At 43.5% G+C, this 23,621-nt stretch overlaps 1 protein-coding gene across 1 annotated transcript in view; it reads left to right on the top strand.

Moving 5' to 3' along the window:
* The window catches only part of NUP93 (nucleoporin 93), a 113,170-nt gene extending 95,705 nt beyond the window's left edge, over nt 1-17,465 (top strand). Inside the window, exons 17-22 of the mRNA XM_055000838.1 lie at nt 584-700; nt 2,822-2,940; nt 6,285-6,402; nt 8,310-8,393; nt 12,876-13,004; nt 17,245-17,465. Coding sequence (XP_054856813.1) covers nt 584-700; nt 2,822-2,940; nt 6,285-6,402; nt 8,310-8,393; nt 12,876-13,004; nt 17,245-17,355 — 678 coding nt within the window. The 3' untranslated portion in view covers nt 17,356-17,465. The remainder of the gene's footprint in view (nt 1-583; nt 701-2,821; nt 2,941-6,284; nt 6,403-8,309; nt 8,394-12,875; nt 13,005-17,244) is intronic.
* Nucleotides 17,466-23,621: the final 6,156 nt, after the last annotated feature.

Genomic DNA, 23,621 nt, shown 5'->3' with positions numbered 1-23,621 from the left:
TTAACATAAAAATCTTGACTTTTGACACATTAAGGAAGCATGGAGATTGTAGATATTTAATTCCTTTTATAAACATCAGAAGGCAACATAGGAAAGGATTCCCTGTTAAACTTGCTGGTTTTTGTATAGAAAAGAGCATGATTGTACAGTGGCTGAGACTGATATATACGTAGATTAAATGGAAATGGTTAATAGTTTTGTACTGCAAAACTATCAAAGAGTTGTATCAAAGAGTTACTGGCTTATTCTTCAGCTGGAGGCTGTCAGTTGGAGATTCCAGTCATATTTTAATGTGAATTGTAATGTTTTTGACATGTCATAAATGGTTTTGTTCTTCAGGACTGGTACCAACTTAATTGTGGAGTGAAGTGTTCAGATTTTTTAAAAAACCCATCATTAAGAGTCTTACAAAATCAGAGCCGTTATTACATCTGAACAACCCCATAGGACCTTGTATGCAGAACTGGTCACAGTTATGCTTGCAAACTTTTATTTGTAGTTGACACAGTGTTCTAGGAATTCAAATCCAATTCCATCACCCAAACGTTCCACCCCACCTGCTCTGTTTTATCTTCTTTCTTAGCCTGGAGTGATTGACAAGTTTACTAGAGACACCAAGCCTATTATTAATAAAGTTGCTTCAGTGGCAGAAAGCAAAGGGCTGTTTGAAGAAGCTGCCAAACTTTATGACCTTGCCAAGGTAAGCAGGTTTTAATCACTGCCATCCGAGAAGTCAGGTTTAATTTTTAGATCAGTCCACATTGGTTCAAAGGTGTTTTGATCTTTTGGAATTTGAATTTGCAACTCTGCAGTCAAGACCTTCTCAAGCTCTGCTTCAGTTATATTTAGTAGTCGTTATGCTAGCATTTATTTTTATTTTATTTTTTTATTTTTATTTTATCGTATTTGTATTCCGCTCTCCCTGCGAGCAGGCTCAGGGCAGATAAAAGCATTAAGAACATTTAAAACATTCCATCTAAAACATTTAAAAGCATCATACAAAAATATAAAAAATAGCACTCTTTTTCCTGATGGCGGCAATACAGTTAATAACAAATAATGCAACAGTACAATTGAACATAGCAGCAACTTAAGAACAGTGGTGGGCAGCTCTCATAGGGAGGGGGGTAGATGTTGTATCCTCCAGCCAGCAGAGGCCCAGCCTTAGCCATAAGCCTGGCAGAACAACTCTGTTTTACAGACCCGGCAGAAAGATAGTAGATCCTGCCGGGCCCTGGTCTCGGTAGACAGAGCGTTCCACCAGGTAGGAGCCAGGACTGAGAAAGCTCTGGCTCTAGTCGAGGCCAGGCGGGCCTCCTTGGAGCCAGGGACTGATAGCAATTTCTTTCCTCCCGATCAGAGGATCCCCTGGGGAATATACAGGGAGAGACGGTCCCTCAGGTACACTGGCCCCAGTCCGCACAGGGCCTTATGGGTCAATACCAAGACCTTGAACCTGAACCTGAACTTGGTTATGTAGGAAGCAGTCCTAAGCATTCCCACTTGGATGTAAGCTGTATTTTATTCAATGGGCCTTACTCTTAGGAAAGTGTTCTTAGGAATGCAGCTTTAGTGTTCTTTCTCTGCTGTGGATTAGGTTTGTGACAATGCTTGCACGTACGCCATGATCCAAAGACACAGGTCTTTATTCCATGAAACCCAAGGAGCTTTAGAATTGCTTTCCACCACCAGCAGTGCCCTTCCTAATTTGTCATAGCAAACTGCTTTGAAACTGGTAGGAGCTTGTGATGTGGCAGTGGAGCCAGCTATGCTGAAGTTTTAAGCTGGCACATGCCCCCTGCAGGAGCCTGAACAGCATAGATTCCACAGAGGTAGAGAAATGATGCATTTCCTTCCATGTATGTACGAGGCTTAACAGTTACACTGAATTGCCAGCCATCTGAGTCGTTTAGTCTAAAATCAGAAAATGCTATCCACAGGTCTGTACTTAAGATGCATTTGAAAAATATTTTCCAGTTCTTTAAACATATACCCAGTATTTGCTTTTGTTTTCAGACCTTAATATTTTACCATGGTTTGTTCTACTTACTACACAGTTGGTTGTCAACCAGCTGTTGGAGCCTCCTTTTTATGTTAACTTGTGATGAGATGTCTGAACTGGCTTCACCAAAAGTGAATCATCAAAATAACAATTCTTCTGATTTTTTAAAAAACTCTTTGGACATATATGTGTAAATCTCTCTTCAACATGCACATTTTCTCAGCAGTTACTGCTGGAATCTTGTATGTGGAATCTTGTATGGAGTTGGATGCCTTTTAAAGATCCACAGGGAATTATTCTGTTTGCTCTATAGACTAGGCTGAGCCTTCAAAAAAAATAAATAAATTTTTACTTCCCAGGCAATCCGTGTTTTGTGCTGGAGTCTGTAATTTGCATAAAATTTGCAAATTAAGCACGCTTGTACAGTTGCTCTTGTTTTGCATAATTCTGCTTTGGGGGTGTCTTTTTTATATAATATCTGTCATAGTGGAAGAAATGATCCCGAAGATCATATTTAGCCTTTTCTCTGACTTTCAAGGTCTGACTAGGAACTTGTGCTTTTATTTGTTTGTTAATAAAAGCTGAGATCCACACCCCAGTGCCATACTGTGCCCTCAAAGCACACACACATGTCCCTGCTTATAGATCCTGTTGCACACCTGACCACTGCCAAATGCTCATGTGCTTTGTTCACGGTGGCAGATCACAGTTTTTCAAAGAGTTTTATAACTGGGGGAATAAGCTCCCTCTCCTTCCCCTCCCCACCCCCACAAAGACAGGCCTCTGTTGCGTAATGAATCTGTTTTGTGTGTTCTGCAGAACCCAGACAAAGTACTCGAGCTGATGAACAAGCTGCTCAGCCCTGTGGTCCCCCAGATCACTGCCCCCCAGTCTAACAAGGAGAGGCTGAAGAACATGGCGCTTTCCATTGCAGAGAGGTGAGCAAAAGGTCTTGGGTTTCCAGCTCCATTGTCATGTTTGACTGTACCCATTCATCCATGCCAATATTAATTTTGATGTGTCTATGCTTAGTTGCCAGTTATTGTAATCGGAAGCCTGGTGTAACTCAATTTCCTATTGCTTGTATGCTAGTGGATTCTCAAACGTTCCCAGGTGGCTGCCCGTTTACAACTTTGAACCTTTCTTCCAGACTATAATATGTCTTCTCTCGCGCCGTGGCATGATAGCACAAATATGCAAAATGGTTGTTGGGGGTTTTCCGGGCTGTATTGCCGTGGTCTTGGCATTGTAGTTCCTGACGTTTCGCCAGCAGCTGTGGCTGGCATCTTCAGAGGTGTAGCACCAAAAGACAGAGATCTCTCAGTGTCACAGTGTGGAAAAGATGTAGGTCATTTGTATCTACTCAGGAGGGGTGGGGTTGAGCTGAGTCATTCTGTAAGAGTTTCCCAGGGTGTGGAATGCTAATGGCGGGAGGCTTCACTGTATCCTGAGGAGGTCCTTTTGCATATGGATTGGTGCTTGATGTGCTAATCTTCTCTGCAGGGCTATTGTCGGGTGTGGAGTGTTTTGTTGGCCTTGTGTTTTTCAGAACTGGAGCCCATGCTCTGTTCATTCTTAAGGTTTCTTCTTTCCTGTCGAAGTTTTGCTTATGCTTGTGAATTTCAAAGCACAGCTGCTGGCGAAACGTCAGGAACTACAATGCCAAGACCACGGCAATACAGCCCGGAAAACCCCCAACAACCATCGTTCTCCGGCCGTGAAAGCCTTCGACAATACAATATGCAAAATGTTCTAACACAGAAGAAATAACAGTGAATTGTTTGGGCACTGGGAGGGGGAAGGAAAGTCGGGTAGAAAAAGGATGTGTTTTTCCCATGTTGCCATTCTTGTCAAACTTCTACTAAAGCTACTTAGTTGCTTACCTTACTCCCAAGTAGACCATTGGATCTGAATATGGAAAAGATCTGATTTCTGAATAAAAGTCATTTAGCCAAGGACCTGTGTCTTGCTATAATGAACCAGGGATCTGTCTGCTGTATTCTGTCGTCCAGAGCCTGACATCCATAGGATGGGGGTGCCCTGGCCTTTTTCATGCTGTCTAGAAAAAGATTGTTAGGGGTGTGTTTAGCAAAAAGACGTGAGGTTAGCAAGTGTCTCATCTTGGTTGTACATTTTTAGAAGCCCTTCAGTCCCTTGACCATGCTGGAGGCAAGAAATGTTACAGTTGGCAAAGGCGGAAAGGGGCAAATAGGCAAGATCTAATCTAGCTAGCTTACATTTAACCAGCTAAGTGATTCTGAAATTGCTCTGCAGGAAATGAATGTTCCCTCAGCATATGTGACTCACTGTATTAGAAAAGAGCAAGAGTCAAGTAGCACCTATAAGACTAATAAAATTTATTTATGATAGGATATGAGCTTTCATAAGTCACAGCTAACTTCTGCAGATACACCTAGAATGTGAGTCCATACATCCTTATATCTAGGAGAATGGGGTGATTACAGATGCTGATTGGATTAGGTGGGATATGCAGAGGGGTAGTAGGTGTGGAGAACAACATTGGTAATGAGAAGTTGATCTGATTCAGCGCATTGTCTTGAGCTTCGTTATGGGTTGCAATTCAGCAGTCTCTCTTTCTAATCTTCCTTTGAAATTCCTTTGCAGGATAAGTGCCACTGGTCAGCAACTGAATGTCTTGGACGGTTAAAATGTTCCCTCACTGGTTTTTGAATGTTGTGGTTTCTGATGTCAGACTTATGGCCATTAATTCTTTGTCAAAGGGACTAGCCAGTTTGTCCATGCTTGTATGATTCACTGCTCTGGCCTTACCTCTATGTAGTCAGGTGGAGCGGTGGGGACAAGAGAGACTGTTCCTCATTTCTACTCTGGCAATTTCTGGATCATTCAGTCACTCTGAAGATGCAACAGAATGACCCCCGTTTTGAGGAGGTTGCTTATTGCAACCCTGTATGAGTTGCTGCTCTGGGCTTGAGGCCTTCCATTCGAGGTATTCTTGTCATGCAGAAACACAGAGGGATGGTGCCTCTAATGTCTGGCAGTTCTTTCTCCTATATCTCTGTGAAGAAACCTGTTCAGGTGTAAAAGTCAAGTTTGTGTCCATTTTTTTAAGAAAAGCGTGCCTTAACAGTTTTGGAAACACTAAACTAGCTTAGTAGACAGGCATGCTGCCTGTGACCCTCATGAGAGTCTCTGTGGTCAGCCAGCCTTAACTTGCTCTGAGAGTGAACCTGGAAGTACTGGGGCTGGTACCAAATCTGTCGGTTTTCTGACATGGTTCGAATGAAGAGGAACTGCCGTGAAAATTACCTTGAAACCTGTCCCTTCATACTGAGCTCTGAACACAGGCCACTGAATTAAATTCTCTCTTCCAAATCTGACAATCCTTATTTCTCTATAACATTGCCTCCCCCCTCCCCCCAATGAAAACCCAAATTGTCTGAGAGCTAGCATAGCATACTTATTAAGAGATTAAGTTGTGAAAGAAAAGGCTCCGTCCTTCGAAGTTTATGTAGGTCTTGGACATACTAGAGGTCTCAGGCAAACACCAACTCAAAACCTCAACTTCTCTCCCCTTACAATCTGGAAATAATTAAACTAGTTTACCTTGCAAAAATGTTGTAAGGATTGGAAGAAAACATTTGCCTCTCGGAGGTGTTCATCCGTCTCAGCCCACGAGGCTGTTTACAGTCTCTTACGATGGAAGCAATCAAGTATACATCAGTTAGAATGCCAATAACAATACAAGAAGCAGCAGCACTAAAATAATCCGAAAAACTAGTTGCAGCAGATCGGCCCTTCAAACCAACATATCAGCCTGCAAATGGTGGGGAAGGCAGCCCATTAACAAAAAGCTTGGGGAATAAAGGTAATCTGCAGCACCAAAGTTAATCAATTTACAGTGCGATACTAAATAGAGATACCCCAGTCTAAGCCAGTTGAAATCAGTGGGCTTAGACTGGAGTAACTCTGCTTAGGATTGCTCTGTTAGTGGAGGAACACATGTGAAGCACTTTGGACACCTTGCTGAGTACATTTATAGTCCACTTTCCTGCATGAAGCTGCTTTCAGCCATAATTAAAACAGAATATGCAATAATCGCCACATTAAAAGACTGATATTTAAAATGGATTCTAACACCTCACTAAAATCAGTCAATCATCCTTTCAAGTGCTATATAAAGGCATTCTTGTTTATTCTCTGGCCTGTTTCTTTTCTGGCCTCTGAGCTGCCCAAGAATACCATGTCGTGTGTGCTTCTTAACCACAGCTGCCATCTGTCTGGTCTCTTCTGCTTCTTCCAGATATAAAGCTCAGGGGATAAGTGCCAAGAAGCCCGTCAGCTCTACATTCTACCTCCTGTTAGACCTGATCACTTTTTTTGATGAATATCACGCTGGTCACATCGACAAGGCCTTTGACGTAAGTCTCAAATTTGCCCTTGCCAGTTGCCTTGCTTTGTCAGATCTGGAGGTCCTGTCTGGTTTAGTGCTCCCTGCAAGGAACAGACAGATTTTCTTGGGATTCTCACAAGCAAGATACAGAAAAGATAGCAGCCTCATGTCTCAATTGCAGCCTCTCAGTCTCGGGCTGCCTTAGAAGGCAGGAAAGTGGCGTGAATCCCCAGGGCCAAGATTTGAGAAATGCCTGAGTATTTTTGATAGGTTAGATTCACATCGCTTATATTAACATTGAATTTGGATGGTCCAGGCTAGCTGGATCTGGTCAGATCTCAGAAGCTAAGCAGGGTTGTCCCTGGTTAGTACTGGGAGACCACCAAGGAAGTCCAGGGTTGCTAGGCAGAGGCCGGCAATGGCAAACTACCTCTGTTAGTCTCTTGACTTGAAAACCTCATGAAGAGTCACCATAATGCAAACAGACAAAATCAGTAGCTGCCCTTATATAGACATTGCCTGTGGTGACCCTACCTTACGAAACGGCCTGCCTGAAGAGGTCACGACAGCTCTCACTCTATTTTTCACAAACTGAAAAGCCAAATTATTCAGGAGGTCTTTCTTAGGGCTGTGCCATGAAGGAATGGCTTAGAGGCATGCGTTGATGACTGTAGATCCAGAGGGGTTAGCCATGTTCATCTGTAGTTGCAAAATAGTAAGGAGTCCAGTAGCATCTTTAAGACTAACCAACTTTATTGTAGAGTAGCAACATGCATCTGATGCACGGAGCTGTGGTTCTCGAAAGCTTATGCTACAATAAAGTTGGTTAGTCTTAAAGGTGCTACTGGACTCTTTACTATTTTGCATTGATGACTGTAGACTAGTTTTGAGTACTGCCTGTTGCTATAAATATGCTTCTAGTAGATAGTTATGTGCTGTTTTGTTTCAGGGTTATTTTTGTTTTTCTTCAGTTATGTATTGGATTTCTGCTTGTTTTCAAAGTTTTGCTATCCTACTATATTGTATTGTTTATTGAATGTCTCAGCCAATATTCATATTGACCTATGCTATGTAATCTGCCTTAAGTCTCTGTGAGAAAGGTAGACTATAAATAACATTAATAAAAATAAAATAACATCAGCTGTGACTTGGCTGTATTTTACATGCACATACGAGGGCCTAAATCTCTTATTTGGGTTATGCAAGTTTGGTTCAGGGCTTATCAATGTGTGTATGAGAGAGAGAGAGAGTCAATGGGCAAAATTGGAGTCCAGCACCACCTTAGAGAACACAGAGCAAGGGTGGGCAAATTGCGGCCCGGGGGCCACATGCGGCCCGCTACAGAGCCACATGCAGCCCGCCAAGACAGTCACCTACCGGGTGCCTGGCACCGAAAGAGCAATGCTTTGCAGCTTTTCTCCCTCACAATACGCACGAAACTACCACTATTTTATTTAATTTATATTTATTGACTTTTATGATACAATTTATACCTTTTCTGAAATGCAAAGTTAACTAATGAATGCAAATTTTAAAAGGTGCAGCCCTCCGCTAACCTCCGCTCCCACAAAGTGCCCCCCGAGCCAAAACAATTGCCCACCCCTGCCTTAGAGAAACCTTTTTAGGGCATAATCTTTTAAGAGTCAAAGGTCACTGTCAGATACAAATAGGAATGAAGATCCATCAGCCCTTATAACCCAGGTCAGAAGGTGGGAGAGGAGTTACCAAGAAGGACCACTTGGAGTCAGGATGCGGAAGTCCAATACCAAATGTAACCAGTTTGGTTAGAGTGAGGGATGGTTATAGTTACTGATAATTTACAGGTGGTGTATTCCAAAAACTCTGTCCATGAATATGGGGACACCCAAATCAGCAGAACTCTGTTCTTTCTTGGTTTACTTCCATCCGCTCTTATTTGCGTGTCTTTTGTTATAGATCATTGAACGGCTAAAGCTGGTTCCCCTGAGTCAAGACTACGTGGAAGAAAGAGTAGCTGCCTTCAGGAATTTCAGTGACGAGGTAAGCCGCTGCCATGCTGTCTGTCATCCTTCCTCCTCCACCCGGCGTGCAGGCAGGCTGTGCTGATGCTGCAGGACAGGAATGCTGATGGTCGGGAGGGACGCCCATTTCCCATGCTCAGGGGAGGGGCTGTAGCTCAGCAGCAGAGCGTCTGCTTTGCAAGCAGAAGGTCCCAGCATCACCAGTTACAATGGAGCAAGTGATGGGGAAAGCCTTTCCCTTAGACTCTGGAGAGGTGCTGCCACTCAGAACGGACAACACCGACCTTGATAGACGAAGGGTTACACGCTCACCTGCATGAGTGTGTTTCTGCTTGCATTGGTTACCTTCTAGCTAACGCTATTGACAGAGACTAGTGTAGGACTGGCTTGAGGCATGTAATCTTCACAGGCAGGGGTGTATCCTATCAGTTTTCCTGCTTAATCTTACCCGACTCCTGTCCTCAGTCACCCCCATCCCGCATGACTTTTGTTTATGTAGGTTCCATGATTTGCTAGCATAAAATTTCTTCCAGGAGTCCCTTCCTTTCCTTTTCCTGTAACTTAACAGCCTACAAGCCGTATGTCAAAGTATTTTATAAGTAATTTACAGCTCCATAGATAAATACGACTAGATAACATGTACACTTTTTTATGTTGCCTGATAGCAAAACCTTGAGCTTCTGTTCAGAAATGTTCTGTTCACCAGTCCAGGGAGTAATATATTAATTGCGAAGTGAATTGTAACAGGGCAGCTAAAAAGGATACGGGCAGTCGAATCGACTTGATCCGTACAGTGAGTACAATAACATTCCACAGGGGGAATTCTACTAAAACAGTCCGTCATCTCGGTGGAAGGTAATGCATTGCATCTAAGTAACGTGAAAGAGCGCCGATATTTAGATCTTTTAAATAAAAGAAATCCTTTCTTTTATCGAACATTTTCCGATAGGATAAATGAAAATAAATAGGAGTCAAAGGAAGCCTGTCTCTCCTCTATTGCCAGTGGGAAAGTTGGTAGGATCCAGCTGTAGTTGTAGGGAAAAGCTCTTACTGTTCCTGAGTCGGTGGCCGTGCTCCCCTTGGAGTGCTGTCCTGCCTGACTGGGATCATGGAAGGTTCTGCTAGGACAAAATCGTAACACTGCTTTGCAGCTTCCTGTGAACAGCGGCTAGTGGTATTTCATTATGGGTATTTATTTTATTTACAGCTTGTCAGATTCACTGAGACTCAAGGCAGGCTACAGAATCAAGCAGCGTGCTCAGATGGCAAAGACGTTTGGTGCATTAGTGCAGAATTAAAAGACAATGTTAGCAACAAATTGCCTAAGACTATAAGTAAGGTATACTATAGACGAGGTAGTCAGTGGGATCACAAAGGTAGAAAACAATGCAGTAAAAGCAGAATGATAGCGAGGGTAATCATGGCAGTGGACTATAATCCTATTCCATTGTAAAGGTGCCTTCCTGGGCTGTTCCCTTGTACTACAGTTCTAATCTCCAGCTTTATTGCCCCTTGAACATTGTTGTTTGGCACATTCTGCAGAATGACAGAAATGTTGGGAGCCTTCCTGACCTCCTCAGGCAGGCCATCAAGCTCTATTACAGAAACTGGGTTGGATCCAGACTAAATTTTTCCATCAGCATACTGGAACTTTCCTGCCTTTCCTCTCCCACTACAGCTGAATGATCTCCACCAAATGCTGCTTGTGGGGGTTAGGGGACCCTGGGGAACAACATGGGTGGGTGATCTGCAGCAGGAGGACAGGACGGTATCAATGGAAACTTTCCATTTAGTCTGGATCCAGTTCACGGTATTGTACTTTGGGGAGCATCTTGGGGAAACGTGGCTATGTTTTCTGTTTCTCTTTAAAACCTATTGTCCCAAAGCAGCTGCCTCTAAAATACCATTATTCTTTAGAGCTCCATGAGGCTTTTGATATGCACGTGTGCGCGCACACACACACTGTTGTTTGTGGTGATGTAGAATGTTCGTGCTCATCCCCCTTGTGTATGTAAAGCATTGCCCACCACTTTAGAGACTGGGGCTCCCTCCTTTTTTAGCATTTTGTGCCCAGTGGAGCCCCCTGCATGCTCAGCCACACCCCTCTCACTCCAGACCAAAGGGGTATACAAGATCGAGTGCTTCAATTTCTTATGAAAGGCAGGGTGGGTCTGGTCACTATTGTGGAGCTGTGATGCTGAGCTGGAAAAAAACAAATTTATTTAGTTTCTTTGCTCTTGTGCCTTTTTAAAAAAATGTTCCCTTTCATGGAAATATATTAAAGCAATGATGATTTTGTTCGAGACCATGCCGACCCTTGCAGGCAACAGGGACCCATGTTAATCATCCTGTGGCATTCCTATTGGGAAGCGATCTGCTTGGGGAGGAGGGCGTCTATCTGCCACATCTCTTCCTCTTCTTTAAGAAAGCAGAATAAAGACTGGCTTGTAGTCTTGCCAACATATCTTTAAGCAGGCCTTTCAATAAGGTAATTATTTCGCTGCTGCAAAGTAAGCTCGGAGATGAAAGGCCTGAAAATGGATGGATTCGCCTCAAGTCTCGGAACATATTGATTTCTTGAGTCATCCGTTTTTGTAGGTGTTTGGCCAGAAACTGCTTGTCAATCTCTGGTCTGATCAGTTACAAAAGCAGCCCTTGCGGTTTGACTTTGTGGGCCCCGGCTCCTTCTCAGCATGTTAATCCTGGCTCTGAACTCTCCACAGAGTCTAAAGGCAGCATTTTCAGGTGGGTAGCCATATTGGTCTGCAGTAGAAGTGCAAGATTCTAATCCAGTAGCACGTTTAAGACCAACAAGATTTCCAGGGTGTAACTTTTTGAGAGTCCGAGCTTCTTTTGTCAGGAAGGAAGGTCCCCAGCTTTGTTGAACCTGCTGGTACTTATGGAATTTTCAGAACAGGTAGTGGGAGCCATGCCGAAATGGTTGCTATGGTGGGCATTGAAAGATGGGCGGAGGGGCGGCTATCTAATCACGAGATTCTACAAAACGTTGGGAAATTCCAAGCAAGTATCCCTACTGTGATGGAATCATCTGTTATCAAATGGGTGCTCTCATTTGCTTTGGAGCTGAGATGCTTTGTGGGAGGAGTGGGCACCAGGAAACACATCAGCGGGCACTGTAGAGCCCATGAACACCATGCTGCGCATGATTGGGTTAAAACTGCACTGTAGCCTGTCCTTAACAAAGGACAACACAGTGTCTTGTTGATCAAAGATTAGAATGCCAAGTGCTGCATTTCTAAGGTATAGAGATGAGGAATGCATTTGCACAAATGGTTTTGGGGGGAAAGGGGTAACCTGAGAAGAAGCCAACACCATGGAGGGGTGGTGGTGGTAGTAAATCAGTCAGCTGAAAGAAAGGGAAAGCTGTAGCTGACACCCATCCCCTTGGGAGCTAGCAGTTCTATGGCCACATTGGGTGGGCATATAAGTAGGATGACTTCTTTAAGTCTTTGGAGGCCCTCAGTAACGCCTCAGTTGTAGCTAAGGCTCATTCACACTGCAGCCACTGTTTGGATGTTCTCTCTTAAAAGAGGAGTTCTGTGCAGCCAAGTGCTGAATAGTCAGGAATACAAGAGAAGTTGCTGGAGCTTGTGATTAATTTGAACGTTCTCCATGAAGCGAACATCTTGAAACTTGCCCTTCCGACTGTGTGCTGGGAAGCATGAATGCTAAGCCTCCCTCTGGTGGCTCGTGCAGACCTAGGGCTTCCTCAGGAATGTATCAGTACCTGTGGGTGGCTCTCAGGAAACCCCCGAAACAAGTGAGTGTCTCATTTAGCGCCTCTATGTACGTTCTAGTGGAACCGAATCTGTACACCAGGAGGTCATGGAATTGAAAATAAACTCTTGTGGTCATCTGAACTGCACATCAAGTTTTTAGATTTCCTAAAAGTATTGAAATATTTATAGGCTCAATGCTCAATTTATAGGCTCAATGCAGAATGCTTAGAGCACAAGAAAGAGTCCGTGCAGGGCTTCCAATGTAGAAGAAGGGCCTCTGGCGTTTTACCTTCAACAGCTGTCCGTGTGCTTCATGTTAACCTTTGCCCTCTTTCATCTCTTCATTCACTGCCCACTGAAAGACACCTTGTGCACCTCTACCAGTCTCCCCTTGCCATGCGCAGCCTCAGGGGAGTGTGAGGTGGGATAGTAGGTTACATGCTCAGCTCATGCACGACTCTGGTGAAGCTCAATAGGTCTGGTTATTGCTCTCTACAGTCATCTGCAAAGACTCTGGCCAGACTTGATTGGGAAAGAGCTTCCTTAGTGATAAAACATTCAAAAAGCTACTGACCCATGAAGTCAATGTGTTACTGTGTGTACAATATAGCTCAGTCTTTGACTGTTCTCTGGTAAGATAATTTGGCATGCTGGTAGAGGATTAGGAACCTGTCTCACCTGTCTGTGGGTAGGGAACTGAAATAGGCCTTAGGCTCGCCACCTGCCTTTCAAAGCTTTGTATTTCTCTTTCCTTCTTGTAGATCAGGCACAATTTGTCAGAGGTTCTCCTCGCAACAATGAACATTTTGTTTACTCAATACAAGAGGCTGAAAGGTACCAGCCCAACAACCCCCGCCAGGCCTCAGCGGGTCATTGAGGACCGAGATTCGGTAAGATTTTCTTTCTTCTTTTTAACTCTTTTTTATTGTAACAGAATCTTGCTGACAGTAACATGAGAGGTTTAGAGTGCTAGCGCTTAATTATTATTATTTTAATATTAAGAGAGTTTTTTATTCAGGCAGCAGTGCTGCTGTAAGGAAAACCCTTTAGAAGGGAAACTGAGTTCTGAGAATAGATGCCAAAGGGCCACCCATTGAGTTCAGGGCAGAGCTGACATTTGAACTCAGATCCCTGGTCCCAAATCTAATTCTGGCTGAGAGGCCTCACTGCCATCCCCCATAGCCTCTGCCCCCAGCTGCCACTTCCTGCCTTCGCTCACCAAACTGGCAAGGGAAGAAAGATGGGAAGAAACAGACTACTTACTGGCTGCCAGGCACGTTTGCCAGCAGTGTGCTGATAATCACTTCCCTTGTACCTGGAAGTGATGTCAGCATGTCGCCAGGTGAAGCCCAGGTGTTTGGGCAAAAACCATAGTTGTCACCCAAATACCAGAGGGGTTTCAGTGGCTGGCAACATAATGATGTCACTTCTGGAAGTGACATCAGTGCTTCACTGGTGAGCAAGCGCAGCAGCTATTGAGTCCCACCCATCCCCGTAGTCAAGGGTAACCTGGCAACTCTGCTGTCCCAGGACATGAAGGCTGCTTCTGGCATTTGAAATCCTATTATTGTGTAATCTTTCTTGCCCTCAAGGTGGCAGTGTCATTTTGGAGGGAACTGTGGCTAGAAAAGTGGCTGAGGAGAATTTTGAAGGCCAGCACTCACTATTGGGCCTCATCAGTCCTCCGAGTTGGATCCCTCATATCTTTCCTGCTAGCAGAGGCATTTCCCTCCATCAGATGGAGCTTTGCCCTGATGCAAGAGACCCTCTGTCCTCCTCCTGCTGGAGAAAAGTGCTTGTGGTAGTGGAACAAGTCCGTGGGATCCAACCCTTTCTACTATCAAGCTTAGATTCATATCTTTGTATGGACACGTGGAAGGTATTCTGCTAGAGACGTACCAGGTGCCCTTCAAGTCCTTTCTTTCTCTTTTGGAATCTTCAGTTCCACCTATTTGGAGATTTTTTAAATTCTCTTCATTTATATCCTATCTTCTCAATGGGGAACTACATCATTCTTTTTTCCGTTTCATCCTCTAGACCCAGAAAAGACGTTGTCTTATCCATTTCCTTAAATCCTGTTTTTGGTCTCCAATATTATTTTGGAAATTTAGAAAACCTTCTCATCCACATATATTTATATATCTCTCCCCCCCGCCCCATTACCTTTACTGGACACAGTTAAGATCAAACGAACTCCCCCCCCTCCCGCCCAATGTCTAGTGTGGTGGCTTCAGCACTGCCACTGGCCCACATAACTTGTTGATTTATTTGAGATTTTTATTGGAGCTGAAGGGCATTCTTGTACCGGCTAGAAGAGGAAGCAGAAAACAATTGTCATTGAAAGAGCTGGTGTGGTGTTCCTGTGTTTTGGGTCTTGGCTAAATAATTATCACAAATGGAACACCCGCACCTCCAGGCTTCCTTTAACCTTTGTGGAGAGACCAACGGTGATTGTTTTCAAAGTTGCAGTGGCGGGGGGGTGGGGGGAGGACATTAGCCTTGCCAGTCTCCATCCTATTCTGTTTAAGGCCCTTTTTTAAAAAGGCACAAAAGAATAAGGTTGTGTTTTGTTTGATTTGATTCTGGACATTCCTGGCCTCTGTGGTTAAGCTCAAGGTAGCTTTTAAAAATATTGGCAGTAACTAAAAATATTTCCTGATCTCATTAGATCTCAGAAGCTGGGCAAGGCTGGCCCTGGCTAATACTTGGATGGGAGACCACCAAGGAGGTGTAGAGTTGCTAGGCAGAGGCAGGCAATGGCAAACCCTCCTCTGAATATTTCTACAGGGGGTTTGCCATTGCCTGCCTCCGCCTAGTCAGCTGTGACTTGACAGCAAATAAAAAATAAAAATATACCATGAACAAAACCCAGCAATGCAGCCATAAAGTACACTGTATTTTATGGTTGTTACAGTGTTTTGTTTAATAAACTTGAAAACAAAGCCCTTAGCCAGCCAAACCAAAAGCTAGCGAGAATAGGAGTGTTTGACACCTCTTTTTAAATGTGACTGAGGAAGAGGACCCACAAAGTTGTGGGCTAAATTGTTTCATGGCCTTGGGGCAGCTGCCAGAAAGGCCCCGCATCTCACCATGATGGACCTTTGCATAAAGTTGGAAGGCAAAGTAGGTCCTGACTTTAATGTAATTGGGGTGATCCTAAGAGATGCAAGTCCCAGGTGATGAAGGTTAAATTGATTCTGGAACCATAGGCAGCTAATGTAGGCTGGATATCAGATTGAGCTCTGGCTCATGAAACGCCATGCAGCAAAATAAAACAGAAGTCCACAGCGTAAAGGCTTAATATGTTAGCCTTTATGCTGTGGACTTCTGTCTTATTTTGCTGCGATAGACTAACTCAGCTACTACTCTAAAATTGTCAGGTTACAGCCCCTGTCATTTTGGATCATTTTTATTGGCTTTGATAACAAAGTCAGTTTATAGTCAGATTTTTGAAAGTACTTCCAAGAGACCTAAGTATGTACATGTGTTCCATGTGTTAAATTGTATCCAGCCCTTTTTTTATGCTCAGGGTTATCACGTTTCCCAACAACTGTGTGAAGTTATTGTAGGCTGACAGAAAACAAACCAGGTTTAGGCCCTGCCTAGCAAACTTCTCTGCAGGACTTACAAGTTCAACCCTCCTGGCTTGAGGCCAACTCATCTGCACCAGGCTGCCTCTCCACATCCTAGATGATGATGATGATGATGGCGGCAGTGCTCATGTATAGGCAGGTATTTCAAGGCGATGAATGGTTTTTTCAATTGCCATTAGCCTGCCCTGGACAAGAGGCAGAGCATGCATGCTGTGACCACCTCGCCTCCATCATTGTGCTGAAATAGCACTGCAGCAGCAGCCTTGTTTATTTAGGCAGTTTCTTTGCCACTTCTGTTTGGAGGCGCTCACAAAGTAAAAACAATAAACATCATAAAAACAACAAGGTAAGAAAGATCAGTAGTAAAGCAAGCCATAAACAAAGCATAAAACAAAACCCAGCAGCCTAAAAGCAAAGCATGGTTTAGTAGTTGAACCAGGATCTGGGAAACCCAGGTTTGTATCCCAGAGCTGTCATGGAACTTCACTGGGTGACCTTGGACCAATTACACGTGCTCTTAGCCTAATCTTCTTCCTAGGGTGGTGGTTGTGAGGATAAGATACCAGGGAGACACTTTGGGTCCCCATTGGAGAGAAAAATTGAGCATGACCATCTAAATAAACGTATAAATAAAATGATATCAATAAAACAAAATCTTGCCTCTCTAAATCCTGTGCTCCAAAGAGGAGCTACAGTCCAGGCCTGTGACCTGCCGAACTCGTGACCTGTCAAACCCAAAGCATGTTTGATGATCCCCTAGTTGTTCAGTACACCTGTTGTTATTGCTGCAAAAATAAGGGAGATGGAGCTGCAAACTGCAAAAATAAGGGAGATGGAGTTGTTGAGTTCCTAGCAGTCTGGAATGCATGGCTGGTGGGCTGTTTTGGGGTTGGCTGCAAGCTTGCCAGAAATGGGATGACTTTTTACTGTGGTGGCCACCTTCTGGGTTGAACCGCTTCAGACGTCGCATGATTGAATGTTTTTCCGTTGGGGCAGACTGGGAGGAAAAAATTGGCCCTGGAAAAGGGCCATATCTCCTGGCCTATCCTGGGCCCATCCCTACAAAGGAGGGAGAGGAGAGGCCTGTGTTCCAGCCCCACCTTCCCAAGGGGGGAGGAAATGGCAGCCTGATTATCTAACTGGCTGGGTGCCACCTCTCCCCTGCCCTGGGTGGGTCAAGGGCCTCCTCCTGCCTTGTGTTGAACTCAGCCAGGCCAGGCACAGCCCTTCCCACTGGGAGTAATCCTGGTGTCCATAATTGCCCATCTGTCTCTGTCTTCAATACAAACACTTTTCTTGCACATGAAGAAAAGTGGCACGGTAAGGCCAGGCTAGGCTAAAATCTTTCACCTTGACATCTAGTTTCTGTGTGTCTGTTCCTGATTGCACAAGCGCATTCTTCACTTTTATATTTACGAGTATTTATATTTATTCTTGCCTACCAGATTTTGCTGTCTTTCCTCCCACCTGATAAAGATTGTGCCCTGCCCCAATAAGTAAACGTAACGGCCCTTTGTTCTGTTCCTGTGCTTTTCAGCAACTCCGATCTCAAGCTCGGGCACTGATCACTTTTGCCGGGATGATCCCGTACAGAACATCAGGGGATACCAACGCAAGACTGGTTCAGATGGAGGTCCTAATGAATTAAATGGCTGAAGAATTCTGCTACCTGTTGTTTCATGTGCTCAGTGGACGGGTCCAATTTGAACTTTTTTTTATTATGTATTTTTGTCAACCACAATAAATTTCTTTGATTTATATTTGGTTTTGACATTTTATTTTATGTTCAACAATTTTTATGTTTTCTTACCCATTAATTTCCCTTTCCTCCAAAAAATTTATTTCACTTTTGGGGAGTGGGACACCATTAACTGGCAACCTGGAGCTTTGGAGACAGGTACTGTATCTTTATTTAATTTTTTTGCTAAACATTTTATTAAGCCACTTATTAAGCCAGTTCTATAATCTGATTTCCTGTAGTATAATCAGCCTTTCCCCAGACAGAATAAGGAAACATATTTTTTTGCTGTTTTACACCTTTCCATTCTGTTCAACTTTTTATGCTCTCTGGAAGGTGTCTTTTTTTTTCAAACAATGAAGTCAGACTCTGTGAAGGGGAGCAAGAATGTTTCAATGTGAGATCCAGTCTTTTTCCTGACGGTTCTTAGCGAAGGTTTTGGGTCTTGTCTGGTTGGGAACATGGAGTGCTAACTTGGAGGGGAGTGGTAACAGCATGTTATAAGAAGCATGGGCTGCCACTTAAAATAGCAGCGGTGTGTCACATTTTCCATTTCATAATATATAGAACAATTTACATCAGGCCAAACATTTCATTTCCAGTGACAGCCGCTGATGTAAGCTTTAAGGGCTTAAGGGTAGAAAAAATGCTTAAGGGTAGAAAAATTCATGAGTAACGTTGCACTATGCATTATGGCAGAGGAAGACTTTGATGTGGGGCTACCTTTTTCGGCAGGAGCCCTGATTTTTATACCACAAAGTTTTGCATTTGGAGACGTTATGATACTTGTAGTTAGAAACACTAAATTCTGCAATCCAGAATATGGTAATTAGGTAATGGGGGTGGCGGAGGGGTACATCTTGTGTCAACCCTGCTAGTAACAGCATCTTTTGGAACATTAAAGAGTGGTTTGGAACCTTAAAGATTAAAAATAATGTTCTGTGGCATGAAGCCCACTTTGATAGGTCCAAAGGCAGAAGATATTGGAGATCAAGAGGGGGTGGGGTAGAGACTATCACTGAGTCTTGAGGCAAATTACACAGTTTAAGAGAATGCAATCAATGGCCTGAGATATCCAACAAACAGTGCAATGGGGCTAGGATTACAAAAATCAGAAACAATGACAAAAAAAATCAGACATCATAAACAATGCAAAAAGTAGAATTACAAACATAGAAAACAGTAGGAGTGAAATAATGCATACAATAAAGAGTGGAATAGACTAAAATCCTATTAACTGTATAGATGTTCTCTGCATTCCATCATACTACAGCCATATTTTATTGAAATGGTCTCCAGAACAATTCTGTTTTACACATTTTGTGGAATGCAAGAAATGTGAGGAAAGTGTCATTCATATAGTATTGTTTATTTTTTAATTAAAATATTTATATGCCTCCTTTCCACAATGCCAACGTGGCTCACAAAAAAATAAACATATACAATTAAAAGCATAGGTGAAACACATAAATGTGTCAATATACAAAAAATAATCAATAGTAAACTGAAAGAAATCCAATCTCTATTTTACTAATATTTCCAGATTATATGCAAAAGGGATAGAACAGCATTCTTAATATGAAACAATTTAAGGAACTTGTAGGCAGTATCAAGAACATTATACCGCATTTTGAAGCCTGAAATCCTAAACCCATAAACGTTATGTGATAGAAGGGGAAAAGATGGACTCAGAGCTTTTTTGTGTGATGATACTCCACCAGTACTGAGTACCGGCACCTGTTGGGTGGGAATTGGTGGAAATTGGCACAACCACAAGTAATAGGGCCTTTTTTTTAAAGACAAAAAAGCAATGAATGTATTAAAAAGCTGTGGAGAATTAAGGTTCTTTTTGTTCTCAAAAGGCTCCCAGTTTTCAGTGTCTTTGGATTTCCTGCCCATTTATTTCCAGGCAGCAATCTCCAATGGAACTCTTCAGTAGACACCACAATATTGTAAATTTCATATTTAAAAAACTGTTTTGTCATCATCATCTCTGAATTCAGCAAAGATGGGAGGTCCAGCAACATCGGCTTCACCCAGTGATTTACTCTTGTGTAAGTGTGTCCTTTAATCATCCTTTTCCCCAGGTGTGAATAACATTAGAGGCTCTATGAGAATTCTCCCCCGGCACATTCTGGTGAATTATTGCCTTCGCAAGTCATTGATGCTCTTGAAGAGGGGTCTAATTTAATCTAATTAAGTTTTTACTAGAAGAAATACAAACTGCAGTCCCATGGAAAGTGGAGGTGGGGGGCACACAATTAATTGTCAAATTCCCTCCTGTCCAATCCCAAATTTCCTCAGGCGGGAAAGTCTTCTGATCTTGAACTGACTAATTCTCCCCTCACACCCTTCCCTTTGTTTCCCTCCCCAACTCATTAGCAACTGCTCTAAACATTTTGAATGCAGTGAGCTTGCTTTGACAGGTTTGGGAGGGAGGGGGAACTTTTTAAAATATCTGTTATTTTCTGCATACGTTGGGAATTTCCTGAGTATGCATTGAAAAGGGGAGAGGAGAGGTTCTGGCAAAATATTCAACTGGGACAGAGGGGAACTGAAATGTCCTTTGTCAAGCTTTTGATTTGCATGTGACTCTCAATAGCCTACTAGGGGCACCATTTTGGATAGGTTTGGTCTGAGGAGAACTACTTCCAAGTAGGGTCTGGGGCCTAGTAGGGTCGGTCTCTCACTCACACACGCAAACACACACACAGTGTACTCCTTGTAAGAAGGAAGCATGGAACTGAAATATTTTAAGAAAGTAACTAATATTCACCTCACACCAAATCTAGGTGTATGTATAGCTAAACTTGGATGTACATTTTCCCCTTTGCCTTCCTTTCCCTCTGTTCCATTCCCTATGTCACATTTTAGATTGTAAGCTCCTCAGGACAAAGGCGTGTTCCTTGTGTTCAAGATGCAAATGGATGGTTTTAAAATGTGTCAAAGTAGGATGGGGTAGACTTGGGTTCGAACCCTAGCTCAGCCGTAAAGCTCACTGGATGATTTTGGGACAATTGCAACCTACCTCACAGGGCTACTGTGAAGCCAAAATGAGGAAGAACTATGGATACTGTCCTGAGGTCCAAAGAGGTGTCGATGAGGAGGGGGATTATGAGGTGGCTACAGAGAAGCTCCTGTGGCATATCTAGGGTTGCCAGCCTCCAGGGGGTAGCGGGAAATCTCCTGGAATCACAACTTATCTCCAGCCAACAGAGACCACTTCCCCTGGGGCAAATGGCTGCTCTGAAGGGTGAACTCTATGGCCTTATATCCCACTGAGGCCCCTTCCCTCCCAAACCCCACCCACTCCAAGCCCCACTTCCAAAATCTCCAGGAATTTCCCAACCTGGACCTGGCAACCTTAGGCATCGCCCTATCCTAGAACATGCCTTTTAACTTTGATGGGACAATCACCGTCCAGTCTGTTTGCCCTCCTGACTGCAACCTGACCCTCGCAGATGAGTGAGCAAAAGGAAGTGCTTCTGCAAGAGTTGGGCTTGGGACCAATGGTGAGGTTTTCTGTAAACTGGCTTGTTGAAATGGATCAAGGTGGAAGCAGACAAAACAATCTTTTGCTTGGGCAGGTGTGTGGCCATGCCCAGTTTGTGTATTATACTTCTGTCCCATGCCATGTTTCTGTTTCTAAGATTCTGTATTTCTTCCAGGCCTCAAGATGTGCTTTGTGGCTGCCAAGGAACAGTTGCAAACCACCTTCCTTCCATATACCCCATAAAATCTGCCTTGATTCTCAGTGGGGGAGGGGGATATGAATAAAGTAAGTAAATAAATAAAATGGCTGGCTGGACCCCCAGCGTATAGTGTTAGGAATACACCAATTGGCTGGCCAGAGACTCCCCGCCCCCAATCAGAGCTGGCATCTGCAGCAATGCTCCTATTTATTGTGCGGCTGCAGGAGACAGAAGAGCGGGAGATGCCCTGATACTTCTTCCCAAAAAACCTCCCAGGAGCGCACTGGGGAGGAATGAAATGTAGTAGAACATGTTTAGAGTTTTAAACTTTAGAGGAATGTTTAAATGAATGTGTTCATGTTAGCATTTTCTTTATGAATCCATATATAATCTTTTATTACCACCTCTGTTAAAAATTAGTCTGCCTTAAAATTAGCATCCTGGTCCTATGCATGTGCACTCAGAAAGGAAGTCCTGCATTGTATCAGCCCAGGAGGCACATTTTTCAAAATTATGCACATAGTGTTTTGTTTTAAAATGTGCATAGTTTTTATTTTACTTACGTTATTTGTAATCTGCATTTCTTACTGAGACTCAAATTGGATTACATAGTATAAGCTAATACGATCAACTGCAGGGACATTGAATATGTAACACAATAGGGTAAGAATTGCAGGAATTTTGCGTCCCCATTAGGGAGAAAGGCAACATAGAAATGAGCAGGGCTTTTTTTCAGGGGGAACGCGGGGGAACGGAGTTCCAGAACCTCTTGAAAATGGTCACATGGCTGGTGGCCCCGCCCCCCTCAGCGGCGCGGAGGGCAATCTCAACTCCCCTCTGTCTGGAAGTCAGGGGGCAGGGCCACCAGCCATGTGACCATTTTCTCCGAGGGCAACCCACTGAGTTCCGCCACCTCTTTTCCCAGAAAAAAAGCCCTGGAAATGAGATAACGAAATAAGTAAATACCTGCCAAAGATATAACATCTAGAGGTAAAAGAGGCCTGGAAGATCCAGGGGTGGGAGTCGGCCCTTCCTGCCGTCATAGCTCATGCCTTATTTGGCAGATACTTGATGTTTGTGGCTGGCTTACCACATGGCTTTCAAATTCTCTTGAGGCATACCATCTTCACGCACTTGTTGGACAGCAACAGAAGACAGGGATTTTTTGCCATGTCTTACACCAAGTTACCATTTGATAACACTCTTAAGAAGCTAATAAACACCAGTACTTGCACATACCTGGTTCTTAAGCGAACATACACTTGCAATTCTTGGTAGCTTGAGAATTTGTGTCAGTGAGGTGAGCTACTGGGCCAAATCTCCCCAAATGGCCTGCCAGCCAATTTTTTCTCTCCCTTTTCCCACCATACTGCTTAGCAGTGTGCAAGGAATGGGGAAGAAAAAGAATATACACAAACAAAATAGTAGTAAAGCTCCTTCTTTCTGCTTTCAGGCCACCTGCCTGCTTGAACAGTTGAGGGAAGAGAGGAACCAGATACCCTCAAGAGACTGTACTATGTGCCAGATGTTGTTTGGGCATGTTGTAGCTGCTTTTATTACTACAAGCTTTACGCTGCAATCCTAGGCATACTTCAGAATTCAGATACAATCTTTTAAGTCCCATTGATTTTGATGGGGGGAAGTTCAAAGTGTGTCTCCTGTAGAAACCAGTAGAACGTGCAAGTGGCTTGAGCCTTTCTTTGGAAATGTCCATTTCACCCTTCACGTCTTCTGAATTAGCATCACTGGATCCAGCTGCATGTTGATATATAAGTAAGCTCCGTTTTTATTGCTAGATTTGTAACTTAAGAGTACATTGCCCCCCTCCCCTTTACTATTTCAAAAAAATTCCTATGTTGCAGTTTTGATAATGTGCAATTTTATTTACAGCTGTGGGTTCAAAGGCAGTTGATCAACAGTCTAAACATTATTTCATGCGGATAGCACTAAATATAATGTTGTTCTATCAGAGACTGCTTCTGTATGTCAATTATATGCAGACTTTGCCTGTTGATTCTTGAGGATTACCAGCGTTGGCCTGAGATGCAGCACTGGGCGACCCAGTCTTTAGGCTGTTGAAATCATCCTGGAGGAGTCTTTCCATAGGAAAAAATGCAGCTCTGTAATAGGCACGCTTTGGAAACCACACATCTGAGAAGCTGAGCTCCGAAGCGGAAAGTGGCCCTGCAGCCCCCCGGCTGAAGTCACGGTATTGTTGCTGCAGCTGGTGTTGTGAATCAGGCCGACAAAAAGCGCTTCTTACTATCCGGCTATTTCACTACACCAGGGTTGCATCATACCACTCACCTGCGCTCCACAACCAGCACTGGAGAGGCTGCAGATTCATCATTTCCACGAAATTTGTTTTATTGTGTTCTTTTTTTCTCTTTTGCTGTTGGCTCTGTTCCTTAAGACAGTTGGGATTTCAGTTCTGACAATAAAACAGAGATTACTTGGGATGTGTGTTTCTACATTTTTTAAAAA

The sequence above is a fragment of the Eublepharis macularius genome, chromosome 16, assembly GCF_028583425.1.
Source record: "Eublepharis macularius isolate TG4126 chromosome 16, MPM_Emac_v1.0, whole genome shotgun sequence".
In the NCBI taxonomy this organism is placed as follows: Eukaryota; Metazoa; Chordata; class Lepidosauria; order Squamata; family Eublepharidae; genus Eublepharis; species Eublepharis macularius.
The sequence above is the reverse complement of the archived record's forward strand: the minus strand, read 5'-3'. Positions and strand labels throughout refer to the sequence as shown.